A 19,157-nucleotide genomic window follows, 5' to 3' on the forward strand; every position below is an offset into this window, starting at 1 on the left:
ATCAGAAGAACTAGTCTTTGCCTATTCACTCTGTAAAAACCCCTCCTCATTTTAAAACCTCCAGAAAATATTCTCTGAGACTCTCTACTGTCTTATTGTCTCAGGGCTCTCCAAATAACTGTTGGTTTCCATCTTTGGCAGAATTTAGTTCTGTAAGCGTGGGATCGCTGGTGCAAAAACATCCATTTCACACAATCAAATCAGAAGAAACACTCAGTCATTTATTTGAGAGGTACTATTGTGACCATGTAAAAAAAAAATTGGCTTGTGTTCAGTATATGTTTCTAAACCAGTAAACATCAGACCTGTACTTCTAGAACCCGCCTTGCACAGTCTGAAATGGCAGGCTCTTACTATAGCTCAGCGGAGTGTTATGAAGGTGCTTCTGTTTTTTGTTAAAATATTTTCTAAGGAATTCATCATCAAACTGAATAAATGTGGGACCAGTTTTGTTTTCAAGAGGGCACTGAAAGAACTAGTCATATATTGGTTGTCACATGACTCAAAAGTAGAACAGAAACTCTGGTAACAGGAAGAGATGGGGCAGAGAAGTCAGTCGTGCCCCTTGATTGGACAAGCGCAGGAAGCAGCAACATGCACCTGAGAGAGCAGAAAACTCGCAAGCTTTTGGTTGTAGGGTCAGTGTGTGTTTTACCTTCTGGAGTGAGCGGCTGATAAAGTTAGCCTGCTGCTGAAAAAAGTGTCAAGAAAGGAGAGAAGACCACAACCCAGCTCATTTTCCAGCATCTCTAAAAGACCGTGAGAAGTCCACTGTGTCAATTCATCTTGTCTCCTGTCTTTGAAGAAAGCCTGCTAAATTACTTCTCAATGCCGCCTGAAAAGAACTGTTTTAAATGATTTCGGTGACCTGTCTATGTGTACTTGGACGTTAGACTGTATGCCGATTTTGGAACCACATATCTCATCTGCTGTTTTCTTCAAAAATGAACAAGTAATCAGCCCAAGTGTCTTTTTTTCTGTAACAGAGCTCTGAATTTAAAGAAATCCCTTTTATTTTTTCAGTTAACCGGTGTATGCAAGTGTGTGTGTGTGTGTGTGTGTGGAAAGGGGCTGAGGTAAAAAGGGGACTTAAAATTTTGAAATCTGTGTTTATGCTTTGCTTCATTACTAGTTAAGACCGGTTCTATAATAAACTGATAATTTTGTGGTTCATTAAAGAAACCTGGTTAGTGTGTTCTATTCTGGGAAAAATAAGAGTATATGATTGACCGTATTAGTAAGTGGGAAAATTTAAAATAATATGGAGAAGTGGGACTAGAATAAATAGTGCACTCCTCCTGCCTTGGTCACAACAGGAGATAAAACCACATCATTATCTTGTGTTGCATTTAGCATACAGTAGCATAGTGGTTATGTTACTGGATTAGTAGTACAGAGGCCTGGACTAATGATCCAGAGACATGAATTTAAATCCTACCTCAGCAGCTGGGGAATTTAAATTCAGTTAATTGAACAAATCTGGAATTAAAAGCTAGCATCAGTAATGATGACCCTGAAACTACCGGATTGTCATTAAAAAACCAAACTGGTTCAGATATCTTTTCGGAAAGGAAGTCTGCCATTTGCCATCCTTACCTGGTCTGACCTATATGTGACTCTGTACCCAGAGGCATGGGGTTGACTCTTAAGTGCCCTCCAAAATGGCCTAGCAAGCCACTTGGTTGTTTAGAGATGAGCAATAAATGCTGGCTTTGCCAACGAGGCCCACATTCTGTGAATGAATTATAACTGTTAACAGTGCGGTGGTTTATTAGCTTTCATTGCTACTGATTCAGGCTGTGGGAGGTTGGAAGAGAAAGTTGGAATATGGGTACTGTTTTCAAACCAGTCAGAAAAATAACAATCAGAAAATTATTGGTAAAACGTTAAAAAAAAACCCTGCAGATACTGGAAAATGAAGCCAAAACAAGAGAAATTGCTGGTGACGCCCAGCAAGTCAGTCAATATCTCTGGGAAGGACGGACAAGTTAATGTCTGTGTTACGACCGAGGCGGGAGGAGTGCACTGTCTTTTCTAGTTCCACTTCTGCACAGGTCACAACATATAGTTAAATGTTTACCCAATTAACGATTCAGCCAATTATATACTTTTAATCCCAGAATAAAATACACCAACCAGGTTTCTTTAATAAACAACAAAATTATCAGTTATTATAAAACAAGACTTGATCAGTAACAAAGCATTAACACACACATTGAAGTATGAAAGTTCCCTTTTTACCTTAGCCCGTCTCTCTCTCACCCACACACATGCCAGTTAACCGGAAAAAAGAGCTCTGTTACAAAAAAAAGACAAAAAAGAATACCTTGACCTAATACTTGCTAATTCTTGAAGGAAATAAAAGATATGGAAAGATGTTAGTTGTCCCTTTTCTGGTTTGGCATCCCAAATACGCGTGGACGGCTGTCACTGGGATCTTTCTCTGGAGCAATTTGTTCAGGCAGCGTCGAGGATTTATCCGACAGGTTTTTCCAGTGTCTTGGGAGAAATGTGGCAACAGGGGTTTCAAGCAGGTCTTTCAGGATGAATGTAGCATCACTTTCTCTAATTCTTACACTCACTTCTAAGAGCTTCTCAAAGAGTTGGAAAAACTGGCCGGCTTTTCAAAGAGATAGAAAAGGCTGAGCTGGGCTGACTGCTCTCCTGACTATTTTTAAAACTCCAACTGACTGTCCAAAGCGAAACCAAAACAATATCTCAAGAGTCAAGCCTCCTGACCCCTATAATTCTTGACCTGTTACTTCTCTAAACATCTGAAGACAGGTGACTTCCAGTACATCATGTTTGCAAACAGGATCTCTCAGCCCTTTCAAAGATCCATGGAATCTTTTCAGTTTTCCCAAATAAAACACATGTCCTCAAAATTTAACCAAAAAATGGAAGTACTTTTGTAACCTCTGTCATATTGACATTTCATCAGAACTGCATACACAACGGTTAAATGGCTGAAATGATATTAATGTGAAACAATAGGAAACTGTGTGAAAGAAATTCAAGACCCAGGGACCCTTGGCAAATAGCCAAGGAGGTGGCAGCGAACAGGTAGAAATGGGGGTGGGGGGGGGAGCTGTTAAAGTCAAGTAGACTCCAAGAACCTGGGAGAAGGATAAAACCAGGTAGACATGTTCAGACCACCCTGCCAGTTCTGAAAGGTATTAGCACTTGATTTATATGATGCATGATTTGCACTGAAACTCTGTACTGGTGTGAACCTCCGCACTTTGTTTCTGGTACAAATAATATATCACCAGAGTTGCCTGATAGAATCTGTACGTTGTATGCTTGAAAAGTCTTCCTTTTCACAGTGTGCTGTTTGGAAAAGGTTTGGGCGGGTGGGAATAAGGTTTTCAAACTTTTTTTTTTGGAGCCAGTACATGAAAAGTCTTTTGCTCGTTACAGGTGCAACTGCAGCCGGCTGCAAATAAACGTCCCAGTAACAGTGCTCCTCCTCAAACCCAGCTCAATAAAATCAAATACTCTGGAGGACCACAGATTGTGAAGAAAGAGAGACGCCAGAGTTCATCTCGCTTCAACCTGGCAAAGAACAGAGAGCTTCAGAAACTCTCAGCACTTAAAGGTAAAGCGATATCCCTTACAGAGCATTGTTTTAAAATAATACTGGTTTTTGTTTCCCTCTGAATGGTGGCTGTTAATATGGACTATGGTCCCCTCCAGCAATAGTTGTGTAACACAACGTACAGACTGGTGAAAAGAGGCTGACGTATGGCATATTTAAATTTAATACAGAGAACTGTGAAGTGATTAATTTGGGTAGGAACTGAGGAGAGGGAATATAAAATAAATGTTACAATTTTAAAGGAATTGCAGGAATAGAGGCACCTGGAGTTGTATGTACACGTCTTTGAAGGTGGCAGGGCAAGTTAAGAAGGCAGCAAAAAAAAGAAACACGCAGTCCTTATTTTTATAAATAGAGGCAATGAGTAGATAAGCAGAGAATTTATGCTCAAGCTTGTAAGTCACCTGGTTAGACCCCAGCTGGAGCATTGTGTACATTTCTGGGAACCAGACGTTAGGAAGGATGGTCAGCCTTAGAGTGAGTGCAGAGGGGAGATTCACTGGAAATGTGTCAGGGATGAGGGACTTCAGTTACATGGTGAAACTGGGGTGTTCTCCTCCTTAACAGGGAAGTTTAAGGGGAGATTTAATAAAGGGGTTTAAAATCATGAAGGGTTTTGATTGAGTAAGTAAGGAGAAACTGTTTCTAGCAGCAGAAGGATCAGTAATCAGATGACATAGATTTAAGGTAATTGGTTAAAAAAAAAGAGGGACATGAGGTGAGGAGAAAAATTATTGTAGCAAATAATGTAGCAAATTGAAGATAAAGTACTTACCTAGCGATTCGGCAGCTTCTTTTTGAACAGCGGTAGCGGTGAGAGTGCGAGCCAGGGGGCAGCTGGGAAGGTAAGTTTCAGTATAAAGTACTTACCTAGCGATTCGGCAGCTTCTTTTTGAACAGCGGTAGCGGTGAGAGTGCGAGCCAGGGGGCAGCTGGGAAGGTAAGTTTCTGTATAAAGTACTTACCTAGCGATTCGGCAGCTTCTTTTTGAACAGTGGTAGCGGTGAGAGTGCGAGCCAGGGGGCAGCTGGGAAGGTAAGTTTCAGTATAAAGTACTTGCCTCGTGATTCGGCGGACGTGGACACGGGGACTGCTGGGTAAGTGAACTTATATATTCGGGCAGCGGCTAAACCCGAAACACTACACGTGTAGTGTCTCCCACCCATCCTCCTCCTCTAACCAAAAAAAAAGGACTCTTGTGTGGAGGGTTTGGTAAGGTAAGGTTTTCCTTTATTTTTTTTTTCATCTCTTTTGTCAATTTAGAGCGGAGGGGATGGAAGCTAGGGCAGTTGCATGCTCCTCTTGCAGGATGTGGGAGGTAAGGGTCACCACTTGTGTCCCTGCTGACTTCACCTGTGAGAAGTGCACCCAACTCCAGCTCCTCACAGACCACGTTAGGGAACTGGAGCTGGAGCTGGATGAACTTCGGATCATTCAGGAGGCTGAGGGGTGATAGAGAGCAGGTATAGGGAAGTAGTGACACCTAAGTTACAGGATAAAGGTAGCTGGGTGACCGTCAGGGGAGGGAAAGAGAATAGGCGCACAGTGCAGGGATACCCTGTGGCCGTTCCGCTCAATAATAAGTATACCGTTTTGGATACGGTTGGGGGGGGGACGACCTACCGGGGAAAGCCATAGCGGCCAGGTCTCTGGCACTGAGCCTGGCTCTGTGGCTCAGAAGGAAAGGGGGGAGAATAGGAGAGCGATAGTGATAGGAGATTCAATGGATAGAGGAACAGACAGGAGATTCTGTGGTCGTGAACGAGACTCCCGGATGGTATGTTGCCTCCCGGGTGCCAGGGTCAGGGACGTCTCGGATCGAGTCTACAGGATTCTTAAGGGGGAGGGGGAGCAGCCAGAGGTCGTGGTACACATCGGTACCAATGACATAGCTAGGAAAAGGGATGAGGACCTGAAAAGCGAATATAGGGAGTTAGGTTGGAAGCTAAAAGGCAGGACAAGCAGAGTAATAATCTCAGGATTGATACTGGTGCCACGTGCTAGTGAGGCTAGAAACAGAGAGCGAGTGCAGCTGAACACGTGGCTACAGAGCTGGTGTAGGAGGGAGGGCTTCAGATATGTGGATCATCGGGATACCTTCTGGGGAAGGTGGGACCTGTACAAGAAGGACGGGCTGCATCTGAACTGGAGGGGCACCAATATCCTGGGCGGGAGGTTTGCTAGAGCTCTTCGGGAGGGTTTAAACTAGTTTGGCAGGGGGATGGGAACCGGAGCTACGGATCAGTGGATGGGGTAGCTGTTGAACAGGCAGATACCGAGTGCAGAGAGTCTGTGAGGAAGGTTAGACAGTTGACAGGGCAAAGTTGCAGCCAGTATGATGGGTTGAAGTGTGTCTATTTTAACGCAAGAAGTGTCAGGAATAAGGGTGATGAACTTCGAGCATGGATCAGTACTTGGAGCTACGATGTTGTGGCCATTACGGAGACGTGGATATCACAGGGGCAGGAATGGATGTTGGATGTTCCGGGGTTTAGACGTTTCAAAAGGAATAGGGAGGGAGGTAAAAGAGGTGGGGGAGTGGCATTGTTAATCAGGGATAGTATCACAGCTGCAGAAAGGGAGGTCGTCGAGGGTTTGTCTACTGAGTCATTATGGGTGGAAGTCAGAAACAGGAAAGGAGCAGTCACTTTATTGGGAGTTTTCTATAGAACCCCCCAATAGCAACAGAGACATGGAGGAACAGATTGGCAGGCAGATTTAGGAAAGGTGCAGAAGTAACAGGGTTGTTGTCATGGGTGACTTCAACTTCCCTAATATTGATTGGAACCTCCTTAGTGCAAATAGTTTGGATGGAGCAGTTTTTGTCAGGTGTGTCCAGGAAGGTTTCCTGACTCAAAATGTAGATAGGCCGACTAGAGGGGAGGCTATGTTGGATTTGGTGCTTGGCAACGAGCCAGGCCAGGTGGCAGATCTCTCGGTGGGAGAGCATTTCGGTGATAGTGATCACAACTCCCTGACCTTTACTATAGTCATGGAGAGGGACAGGAGCAGACAGGATGGGAAAATATTTAATTGGGGGAGGGGAAATTACAATGCTATTCGGCAGGAACTGGGGAGCATAAATTGGGAACAGATGTTCTCAGGGAAATGCACGACAGAAATGTGGAGGTTGTTTCGGGAGCACTTGCTGCGACTGCTGGATAGGTTTGTCCCGATGAGGCAGGGAAGGGATGGTAGGGTGAAGGAACCTTGGATGACAAGAGATGTGGAACAGCTAGTCAAGAGGAAGAAGGAAGCTTACTTAAGGTTGAGGAAGCAAGGATCAGACAGGGCTCTAGAGGGTTACAAGGTAGCCAGGAAGGAACTGAAGAATGGACTTAGGAGAGCTAGAAGGAGACATGAAAAAGTCTTGGCGGGAAGGATTAAGGAAAATCCCAAGGCGTTCTACACTTATGTGAGGAACAAGAGGATGGCCAGAGTGAGGGTAGGGCCGATCAGGGATAATGGAGGGAACTTGTGCCTGGAGTCGGAGGAGGTAGGGGAGGTTCTAAATGAATACTTTGCTTCAGTATTCACTAGTGAGAGGGACCTGGTCGTTTGTGAGGACAGCGTGGAACAGGCTGATATGCTCGAACAGGTTGAGGTTAAGAGGGAGGATGTGCTGGAAGTTTTGAATGATATGAGGACAGATAAGTCCCCGGGGCCAGACGGGATATACCCAAGGTTATTACGGGAAGCGAGGGAAGAGATTGCTGCGCCTTTGGCGATGATCTTTGCGTCCTTACTGTCCACTGGAGTAGTACCGGATGATTGGAGGGTGGCAAATGTTATTCCCTTGTTCAAGAAAGGGAATAGGGATAACCCTGGGAATTAAAGACCAGTCAGTCTTACGTCGGTAGTGGGCAAATTATTGGAGAGGATTCATGAGAGACAGGACTTATGATTATTTGGAAAAGCATGGTTTGATTAGAGACAGTCAGCATGGCTTTGTGAGGGGCAGGTCATGCCTCACAAGCTTTATTGAATTCTTTGAAGATGTGACAAAACACATTGATGAAGGAAGAGCAGTGGATGTGGTGTATATGGATTTTAGCAAGGCGTTTGATAAGGTTCCCCATGGTAGGCTCATTCAGAAAGTAAGGAGGCATGGGATACAGGGAAAGTTGGCTGTCTGGATACAAAATTGGCTGGCCCATATAAGTCAGAGGGTGGTAGTAGATGGAAAGTATTCAGCCTGGAGCTCGGTGACCAGTGGTGTTCCACAAGGATCTGTTCTGGGACCTCTTCTCTTTGTGATTTTTATAAATGACTTGGATGAGGAAGTGGAAGGCTGGGTTAGCAAGTTTGCCGATGACACGAAGGTTGCTGGAGTTGTGGATAGTGTGGAAGGCTGTTGTAGGTTGCAACGGGACATTGACAGGATGCAGAGCTGGGCTGAGAAGTGGCAGATGGAGTTCAACCTGGAAAAGTGTGAAGTGATTCATCTTGGAAGGTCGAATTTGAATGCAGAATACAAGCTTAAAGACAGGATTCTTGGTAGTGTGGAGGAACAGAGGGATCTTGGGGTCCATGTCCATAGATTGCTCAAAGTTGCCACCCAAGTTGATAGGGTTGTTAAGAAGGCGTATGGTGTGTTGTCTTTCATTAACAGGGGGATTGAGTTTAAGAGCCGCGAGGTTATGCTGCAGCTCTATGAGGCCCTGGTTAGACCACACTTGGAATATTGTGTTCAGTTCTGGTCGCCTCATTATAGGAAGGATGTGGAAGCTTTAGAGAGGGTGCAGAGGAGATTTACCAGGATGCTGCCTGGACTGGAGGGCATGTCCTACGAAGAAAGGTTGAGGGAGCTAGGGCTTTTCTCATTGGAGCGAAGAAGGATGAGAGGTGACTTGATAGAGGGGTACAAGATGATGAGAGGCATAGAATAGAGCGGATAGCCAGAGACTTTTTCCCAGGGTGGAAAGGGCTATCACCAGGGGGCATAATTTTAAGGTGATTGGAGGAAGGTTTCGGGGAGATGTCAGAGGTAGGTTCTTTACACAGAGAGTGGTGGGTGCGTGGAATGCACTGCCAGCGGTGGTAGTAGAAGCAGATACATTAGGGACATTTAAGCGATTCTTGGATAGGTACATGGATGATAGTAGAATGAAGGGTATGTAGGTAGTTTGTTCCTAGAGTAGGTTCAAGGTTCGGCACAACATCCTGGGCCGAAGGGCCTGTACTGTGCTGTACTGTTCTATGTTCAAATTATGATCTGAAGTGCAATGCCTGAAAGTTTGGAGAAAAACAAATTCAATAATAACTTTCCAAAGGGAACTGGATTAATACTTGAAACAGAAAACTTGCAGGGCTATGGGGAAAGAGCAGGGAAGTGAACTAAATGTATAATCCTTTCGAAGAGCTAGTGTAGACGCGATGGGCCAAATAGCTGCATTCTGTGCTGTAACATTTTGTGGTTCTATGAATAATTATAGATCAGTTTTTCCAAACTTGAGTAGTACAGGGGAATCCTCAGTGAACTACCTTCAATTCATTACATGAAACCAGTATCACGTGTGTCACACATAAAAGCTTATTGTCTTAAAATTCTGATGATGCACTAAAGCAAGATAGAGAGTGAAACAATACTAAAGACCTGGTATAATTAACATGCGGTTACGACTGAGGAGGGAGGAGGGCACTGTCTTTTCTCGTCCCACTTTTCCACAGGTCACAACATATATTTTAAATGTTTACCCAGTTACCGATACTCTTTATCCCAGAATAAAGTACACCAACCAGGTTTCTTTAATAAACAACAAAATGATCAGTTTATTATGAAAACAAGACTTATCCAGTAACAGCATTAACACACAGATTGAAATATGAAAGTTCCCTCTTTAAAATATCCCACACACAAACTCATGCACGCACACTGAAAAAAATAAAGATATTCTCTCCACAGAGGCCTTTTACAAAAAAAAGTAGTTTGGGAAAATACTTGCTAATTCTTGAATAAAAAAAGAGAAGGTATGTAAGGATGTCAGTTGTCCCTTTTGGTCTGGCGTCCTGGTACACTGGGATCTTTTCAGAAAGAGTTTGTTCTGGAGATGTTGAGAATTAGTCTGGTAGGCTTTCCAGGAGAAATGTGGCGTCAGGGGTTTTAGTTATCACACTCTGGATTCACAGGGTTTTTCCAAAGAGCTGGGGAAAGAGGAGCTGACCACTGGATTTCTCCGGGTCTCTCAGAGAGGTGCAGGAAAGATGAGCTGAGGGTTTGTTTTTCAGCAGGCTCTAAAACTAACTGCTTTTCAACACTGTCCACACCCCAACTAAGCCAAAACAATATCTCAAGCGACACCAATTCCTGACCCTCATAAATCTTGACATGTCACTTCTCTGTAAACATCTTCCCCAAGTCACAAAGGTTTCTGTTGTTTATTGCGTTTAAGGCATGTGATATCCAGTAAAGGTTTATTTTCAAACAAGACCTCTCAATGTCCTTTCAGTGAATTTTCAACAAAAATCAATGTCCAGCATCTATGAAATCTTTAGCCTTCCAAAATGAATTGGAGAAAGTTTTGAAGGAGAGAATCTATCACCACTTGGAGAGGCAAAATTTGATTAGGAATAGTCAGCATGGCTTTGTCAGAGGGAAGTCATGCCTAACAAATTTGATTGAATTTTTTGAGCATGTGACCAGGTGTGTAGATGAGGGTAGTGCAGTTGATGTAGTTTACATGGATTTCAGCAAAGCCTTTGACAAGGTCCCACATGGGAGACTTATCAAGGAAGCAAATGCACATGGGATACAGGGTAACTTGATAAGGTGGATTCAAAATTGGCTTAACTGTAGGAGACAGAGAGTGATGACAGACGGCTGTTTTAGTGACTGGAAGCCAGTGTCCAGTGGCGTACCACAGGGCTCTGTGCTGGGTCCCCTGTTGTTTGTCATTTATATAAACTACCTAGATGACTATGTGGGGGGTAGGATCAGTAAGTTCGCGGATGACACAAAGATTGGCCGAGTGGTTAACAGTGAGGTGGAGTGTCTTAGGTTACAGGAAGATATAGACGGGATGGTCAAATGGGCAGAAAAGTGGCAGATGGAATTTAACGCTGAAAAGTGTGAAGTGATGCATTTTGGAAGGAGTAATGTGACACGGAAGTATTCAATGAATGGCCTGACACTGGGAAGTTCCGAGGAACAAAGGGACCTTGGCATGTTTGTCCATAGATCTCTGAAGGCAGAAGGGCAGGTTAATAGGGTGGTGAAAAAGGCAGATGGGACACTTGCCTTTATCAATCGAGGCACAGATTACAAAAGCAGGGAGGTCATGTTGGAGTTGTACAGAACTTTGGTAAGGCCACAGCTGGAGTACTGTGTGCAATTCTAGTCACCACATTATAGGAAGGATGTGTTTGCATTGGAGGGGGTGCAGAGGCGATTCACCAGGATGTTGCCTGGGATGGAACATTTAAGCTATGAAGAGAGGTTGGATAGGCTTGGGTTGTTTTCACTGGAGCAGAGAAGACTGAAGGGTAACCTGATCGAGGTGTACAAGATTGTGAGGGGCATGGACAGGGTGGATAGGGAGCAACTGTTCCCCTTAGTTGAAGGGTCATTTACGAGGAGTCACAAGTTTAAGGTGAGGGGTGGGAGGTTTAAGGGGGATTTGAGGAAGAGCCTTTTTACCCAGAGGGTGGTGATGGTCTGGAATGCCCTGCCTGGGAGGGTGGTAGAGGCAGGTTGCCTCACATCCTTTAAAAAGTACCTGGATGAGCACTTGGCACGTCATAACATTCAAGGCTATGGGCCAAGTGCTGGCAAATGGGAGTAGGTAGACAGGTCAGGTGTTTTAATGCATCGGTGCAGACTTGATGGGCCGAAGGGCCTCTTATGCACTGTATTATTCTGTGATTCTCTGAATCCATTTCCACAATTTAAATGAGTCCTCAAAAAATATTTATCAAAAAATGGAAGCACTTTCATAACAATGCCGATTGGCAATCTAACCTAACTTTCAGCAGTTGAACCCTCAGGTTTGCTGCATACAGACACCCGAGTGAAAGTGTAATATATGCCTTGGATATTATAGTAGATGTGTAATAACTGTATTATAAAAGCCCACTGAGATCTTGAAAGGATCAACACGACTATCTTTTCTGTCTGATGGATGGCAGCTAATCGATGCAGTATTGAATTGGTTTTTGTACATTTAATAGACTGAATAAAATATAGGCTATTTCTGAAGGCTATGTTCTACAGATGTACATAATTTCACCTGTTGATTTTTGTGTTTTATAAATATGAATGTTTTTTCTTAATGGTAGTACACTGCTAGTATCTGGTGTAACCTCCTGCTGTTTTGCTCTGCTATTTGTTCCATTATTTACTCCCATGATTGCACTAACAAAGCATTGGAACAGTGCAATTCAGCTGACTCCCCCACTGCTTTAAATTTCTTCCAGTAGTTAAATTGTGCAGATTTGAAAGCTTTTAGGTTCTGCCCACCCATTGAGCCCCTGCCCCCATGCAATTTTGGTTTGGGCCGTGATTTGAATGCTACTGCTGGCATTCACATCTTTGGATGTGGATGGGTGGGGGGCGGGGTGGCGAGTGGCGATGGACAAAGATTCCCACTTCTGATTGCTGACCCATGACCTCTGATGAAAAATGCTTGTTTGTGAACATCAGGTGAGGGCAGGATCAAATTTGGCTGTGATATTTCCCACTGTTGTGAGCCAGAATAACCAAAGCTGTTTGTAAAGACCAGCTGCTTGAGGAAGTTACTGGGTTTTTCCAGCTACTAGTGAAATATACATCTATGTTCCAAGGGTTGGGAGGGTGGCGGTGAGCATTGGCAGTGGTTTGGAAGTAGAGTTTAATGTTCAGTGGTCTTTTCATTGCCAAGTGAAACCAGTATTTGCTGCACGTGTGGAAAACTGTGTGCTACATGCTGAGCTATTTTTAAACTTAGGTTTAGCATCATGCTGTCAGGTTACAGATTAATACTGTTTCCTCATGCTGCATCAGGTATGAAAGTAATAATTTGTTACTTAACAAAAAGCTGGGGGTTTTGAATTCTCGTGGTTATTTTTTTCAGCAAAGCTGATGTTTTCAATTTTAATGTTGCCATGTCAGTGCAAGTGAGAGAATATTGCCAGGGGTGACTGGATCATCTGTTTTGCCACGTTAAAAAGCTATGAATAGACCAGTAATGATCGAGGTTAGGGTCCTTTTGAAACACTGCTTTCTAGGGAAAAGTTTGACTTCCTGGCAGATTAACAATACAGCCTATAAATAGGCCAGGTAGAGGTTCTAGCCTGGTGATACTGAAGAGATTTGTACGATAATCTTGCAAATTGGATGAAGAATGAGTGTGTTTAGAAAATGGGACAGTTCCAGTCAGTAACCCATGTAGTATCATGTTTTAAACTGGATCAGCTACAAAGGTATAGGGCAGATAATATAATTCAGGGAAAATTTTAATGCAGCAAGGGTTGACGACAGCTGCATTGCAGATCTTTCTGTATGATGGATGAGATCACCTTTAAAAACCCTTTAATGTACTGAATGCTCTTTGCAGTTTTCAGAATGAGAACCATGAGCCAAGGTGATCTTCCTGTGGTCAGACACTGCTGTGTGCCTCAAGATGTTTGCACATGTTCCAGAATAAAATTTCCTGCTCCTGACTTTCAGGTATTGGAACAGAAAATTGTGGAAATAAACAAATTCATTAATCTCTCAAATAGAAGACAGATTAACATTTTCAGTGCAGATCCTTCATTCTGATGGTCTCCAACCAAGATATTCTACATATGTATAAAAAGATGCAGAAAGGATGTCATGGCCACCAATGGTAACCTGTCTGTTAGGCAATATGACCTTGTGCACTGTCCTTCCCTTGTAACCATTAATGTTAACTAGTTGACGAAGGCAAAAATAAACTGATCAGTTTTGGATAATATCTTCCTCAAGGCTCAGGCAAGCTCTGGGTAATCATAATTGCCCATGATTCATAATTGCAGGTACAAAGTCCTCACCCCTCCCCCCCCCCCCCCCCCCCCCACCAACCAATGTCCTGCAAAGAAACAAAGAGGGCAGATCAATCCTTCAGAGTAGTCCCAAAGGTGAAACACATCATACGCCACTTGTCATTCATTCCTTTCAGTGGCTTTCCGCCAAAATGTATCCATCATAACTCTTAAGGTTGTAACTTCATCCACTTGTGCTGTCCCACTTGACTCACTTTCTGGTTTCATTTTGGATTTCTCATTTCTGCTTTCATCCTTACTCTTAAAGTCTCCTGCGCCTATTCACCTCGGCTGGACTCTCTCTAGCTTTTCAGGTTGGGATATCTGGGCAATTTGTCTATGAAACTTGAAGGGCTGGATTGGATTTATATGATCAATTCTGGCCATCTTCTAGGCAAGCCAGCTCAGGTGTCTCTTGCATACCTAACCCAAATGGTTAGTCAGGGTTGTCTGCCTGTCTCCTGTGTGGCTGGGAAATAATGTGAGGGGAAAGTAAAGAATAAAAAGTGCAGCAATGGAGGTTGAGTTGTGGTGTTGTGAAATACTTTGGTAAGTGCAGTTATCTAAACTCTCATTATTTACTTTTGTACTCTTTTCAACATTGTTAGAGTCATTTATTGAACAGAAGAAGGCCATTCAGCCCATCGAGTCCCATTCCACTGCTCTAGTCCTGCAACTTTATTTCCTTCAAATGTCCATCCAATTTCCTTTTGAAATCATTGATTGCCTCTGCCTCCACCACACTCGAAGGCAGCGAGTTCCAAGAACAACAAAGAACAGTACAGCATAGGAACAGGCCATTCGGCCCTCCAAGCCTGCGCCGATCTTGATGCCTGCCTAAACTAAAACCTTCTGCACTTCCGGGGACCGTATCCCTCTATTCCCATCCTATTCATGTATTTGTCAAGATGCCTCTTAAACGTCGCTATCGTACCTGCTTCCACCACCTCCCCTGGCAGCAAGTTCCAGGCACTCGCCACCCTCTGTGTAAAGAACTTGCCTTGCACATCCCCTATAAACTTTGCCTCTCTCACTTTAAACCTATGTCCCCTAGTAACTGACTCTTCCACCCTGGGAAAAAGCTTCTGACTATCCACTCTGTCCATGCCACTCATAACTTTGTAAACCTCTATCATGTCACCCCTCCACCTCCGTCGTTCCAGTGAAAACAATCTGTTTTTCCAACCTCTCCTCATAGCTAATGCCCTCCAGACCTGGTAAACCTCTTCTGTACCCTCTTCAAAGCCTCCACGTCCTTCTGGTAGTGTGGCGACCAGAATTGCACGCAATATTCTAAGTGTGGCCTAACTAAAGTTCTGTACTGCTGCAGCATGACTTGCCAATTTTTATACTCTGTGCCCTGACCGATGAAGGCAAGCATGCCGTATGCCTTCTTGACTACCTTATCCACCTGTGTTGCCACTTTCAGTGACCTGTGGACCTGTACGCCCAGATCTCTCTGCCTGTCAATATCCTAAGGGTTCTGCCATTTACTGTATACCTCCCACCTGCATTACCACTCGCATTTAAAAAAAGTTCTTCATCACATTTTCACTGCATCTCTCACCCAAAACCTTAAATTTTTGTCCCCTAGTCCTTGTACCATCAGCTAATGGTAGAGTCTTTTTGGCTGCCTTATCCAAACCTATCATAATCTCGTACACCTCTATCAAATCTTCCCGTAAACTCCTTTGCTTCAGGGAGAACAGCCCCAGCTTCTCCAACCTGATCTTGCAGCTAACATCCCTCATCCCTGGAACTATAGTTACAGTCACCAACACCATCCATGTATGTTCAGCTCCTATATAATTATCCTTTTGAAATTGCACTTCCATTTACTGTCCTCCATGCAAACCCCAACCTCACAGTAATGGTAAAAAAATTAACAATTAGAAGACAATTGTAAGCAAAACATCTTTGTGCCAGTTACATAAAGATGGATATTTCAAGAATTATTGACAGACCTCAGTCGTTACAATGAGTGGTCAAGCATACTAGTTGCTGGTTACTTTTGATTATAGTAGGTTAGAAACAGGAGTTCTCGAACGCAAGCTCAAGCTGTTCCTCCATTCAGTTAGATCATGGCCGATCTTGACTCCATTTGCCTGCCTTTTATCCATATCCCATAATGCCTTTGCTTAGCAAAAGTCTGTCAATCTCAGACTTTCAGCATCCACCACCTTTTAGGGGAAATAATTCCATATTTCCCTTTGTATGAAAGAGTGCTTCCTGATTTCCTGTATAGCCTAGCTCTAATTAAAGATTATGCCTCATCAATATCACCAGCTCACCTGTTGGGTGAACTATCTGTCGTATTCTTCCCGCTAACCCTCCCATCAATGTCTTTGTGGCTGTTCCGGTTGCTTGCCATTTTAATTCACCACCTTGTTCCCATGCCCACATTTCTGGCCTCGGCCTGCTGCAGTGTTCCAGTGAACATCAATGTAAACTCAAGGAACAGCACCTCATCTTTCAATTAGGCACTCTACAGCCTTCTGGACTCAATATTGAGTTCAATAATTTCAGAACATGAATCCCACTATTTTTTGTTATTTTTAAATTTTTTTTCCTATATTTTCTTTTTATAATTATTTATGTATTTATTTTTTAAGCATGTGCTTGTCTTAAACTTATTTTTCATGTTTTTGCTTTCGCACAGAGCTGTTCGTTATTTTGCCATTCGCACTCTCTCTGGACTCATGCCTTGTCTGTTACAACTATTTTGCACTCCATTTGCATTCTGTTCCATGACATCTGTCATTTAATCTCCCCCCACCCCCGGTCCATCCTATCTCAGTCCTTCCTTCCTTGTTCTTCTTTCCCCCTCCCCATCCACCCCCCCTTTCACTTGCACAAAGACTGTTACATTTCTAACTTTTACCAGTTCTGATGAAGGATCACTGACCTGAAACGTTAACTCTGTTTCTCTCTACACAGATGCTGCCAGACCTGCTGAGCATTTCCAGCACTTTCTGTTCTCTCACCATCTCCTATCCTGGCTCATTCTTTTCCAGAATCTCAAAGCTGTGGAGCTTCTTACCTCCCTTGGTTTTGCTACAATCCACATACATAGGAACCTAGGAGCAAGAGTAGGCCATTCAGCCCATCGAGCCTGCTCCACCATTCAATACGATCATGGCTGATCATCCAATCCAATGCCTTTTTCCCACCCTATCCCCATATCCCTTTATGTCATTGATATTTAGAAATCTGTTCATCTCTACTTTAAACATACTCAGTGACTGAGTTTCTCAAACCCAAACATGGTATCACCAAACAATAACTATTTGATTTATCTCAGACATTTCAATCCACTGATGTGCTGCCTGTGGGTTTTTCAATTTACAAAAAGAAAACTTGGATTATTTCAGATGGTGAAGTGGAGAAGAATTCACCAGGCACCATTTATTGTAAGGGAGTAATCATCTTGAGGTGAAAGATAATTGTACATTTCAGAGCAGTCCGAATCCGAGAATCAGATTACGGGCTTGTAATCGCTGTTACACATCTGTTACTTCTGTAATGCCTACTGAAGTTCATGATGATTTTATTCTATTTAGGATATAATGACAGTTTCATGCTATTGAAATGTGAGGAAGCTTTTACTGAAGGGTATATATAGTGAAATAATTCCTTTAAAATTGGAAACTAGAAAATGTCACTGTGTACTCTCAGGGTATAGCTCAGTCTCTGGGATTTGCTGATTTTTGGATTTGTGCTTGCAGTTTCTGGGCATTGGACTTTGACCCCGAATTGTTTTAGTTAATGCCAGTCTCCTATTATATACTCATTAACTCCAAAAAGAGCAGCTCGTTTATAGTAAAACTCCATCAGCTAATCTCTGGATTACTCGCAGTGCTACACACAAGCAAGAGTAGAAATAGGAAACGTAGCTTGAAGCATGGTGCAGGAGGGACAGCTTCAGATTCTTGGGGCATTGGGACCAGATTTGGGGCAGGAGGCACCTATTCAAAAGGGACAGGTTGCACCTCAACAGGACTGCAGCCAATGTCCTCATGGGGAGATTCACTAGTGTGGTTGGGGAGGGTTTAAACTAAATTGGCACCAGCACATAGTAGTAGAAAAGAGTAATAAAGTGCATAATATGAGTGTTGGACAGTAGTAGAGAGGGGTGTAGTTCCATTTTAGATGGGAGCGGACTGAGAACGAATATGAGGAATGGGTGTAAATGCAGAGAGTGCGGTGAATAAGGTTGGTGAACTACAAGCACAAATAGCAGAATGGGAATATGATGTGGCAATAATGGAAACATGGATTAAAAATGGCAAGGACTTAGTGCTTAATATTCAAGGATATAAAGTGTTCAGAAAAGACAGAGAAGGTGGGGTAGCAGTATTGATTAGACATAGACATAGATTAGGGAAGACATTGCAATGTTGGAAAGGGAGGATGTCTTTGAAGGGACAAGGACAGAATCCATTTGGTTAGAGTTGAGAAACAAAAAGGGTATGATCACGCGACTAGGAGTATTCTATCGGCCTCCAAATAAAGAGAGATAGAGGAGCACATCTGGAGGAAAATCACAGATGTGCAAGAACTATAGAGTGGTGATTTATTTATTTAGAGATACAGCACTGAAACAGGCCCTTCGGCCCACCGAGTCTGTGCCGACCATCAACCACCCATTTATACTAATCCTACACTAATCCCATACCAAACATCCCCACCTGTCCCTATATTCCCCTACCACCTACCTATACCAGGGGCAATTTATAATGGCCAATTTACCTATCAACCAGCAAGTCTTTGGCATGTGGGAGGAAACTGGAGCACCCGGAGGAAACCCACGCAGACAGGGAGAACTTGCAAACTCCACACAGGCAGTACCCAGAATTGAACCCGGGTCGCTGGAGCTGTGAGGCTGCGGTGCTAACCACTGCACCACTGTGCCGCCCGATATAGGGGAAAAACCAATTTGACCTCGTCCCCACCAATCTACCTGTCGCAGATGCATCTGTCCATGACAGTATTGGTAGGAGTGACTACCTCACAGTCCTTGTGGAGACAAAGTCCCAAATTCACATTGAGGGTACTCACCATCGCGTTGTGTGGCACTACCACCATGCGAAATGGGATAGATTTCGAACAATTAGTGCAGGGTTGTCCTATCTTTCTGCATGGGAGGGAGCAGGGGGACTACATTACAGGTTTTGTCTTACACAGGAGCCGGTGAGACAACTTCGGAAAGATAAAGGCATTAAAAATTTATCTTGCTATTTATCATGTGCCTTTTTGTGAAGAAGCTTTAAATGAGGAGATTAATTTATTTACCTCCTTGTCACTATGTTGGACACTGATTTAGTGAAATACCTGGCAATTTTTTGCTTGTACAAGTAGTCTTTGCCCGCATGCTTCTTAGAGAGTAATCTTCATCACTCTCTCTTTCTCGCTCACTGTCCCCCTCTCTGTGTTATTCCCCCTCTCTGTGTTATTCCCCCTCTCTGTGTTATTCCCCCTCTCTGTGTTATTCCCCCTCTCTGTGTCGTTTCCCCCTCTCTGTGTCGTTTCCCCCTCTCTGTGTCGTTTCCCCCTCTCTGTGTCGTTTCCCCCTCTCTGTGTC

At 43.5% G+C, this 19,157-nt stretch overlaps 1 protein-coding gene across 6 annotated transcripts in view; it reads left to right on the plus strand.

The window, feature by feature from the left end:
- The window catches only part of ppp2r5d (protein phosphatase 2, regulatory subunit B', delta), a 352,877-nt gene that overhangs the window by 98,232 nt on the left and 235,488 nt on the right, over positions 1-19,157 (plus strand). For 5 of the 6 annotated variants that reach the window (XM_068028209.1, XM_068028214.1, XM_068028221.1 and 2 more), the window contains one exon: positions 3,421-3,598. In XM_068028209.1, coding sequence (XP_067884310.1) covers positions 3,421-3,598 — 178 coding nt within the window. Of the gene's footprint in view, positions 1-3,420; positions 3,599-13,147; positions 13,242-19,157 lie in introns of those variants that run through there. The other variant, XM_068028231.1, reaches the window with a different exon arrangement.

This window comes from Heterodontus francisci, chromosome 3 (assembly GCF_036365525.1).
Source record: "Heterodontus francisci isolate sHetFra1 chromosome 3, sHetFra1.hap1, whole genome shotgun sequence".
In the NCBI taxonomy this organism is placed as follows: Eukaryota; Metazoa; Chordata; class Chondrichthyes; order Heterodontiformes; family Heterodontidae; genus Heterodontus; species Heterodontus francisci.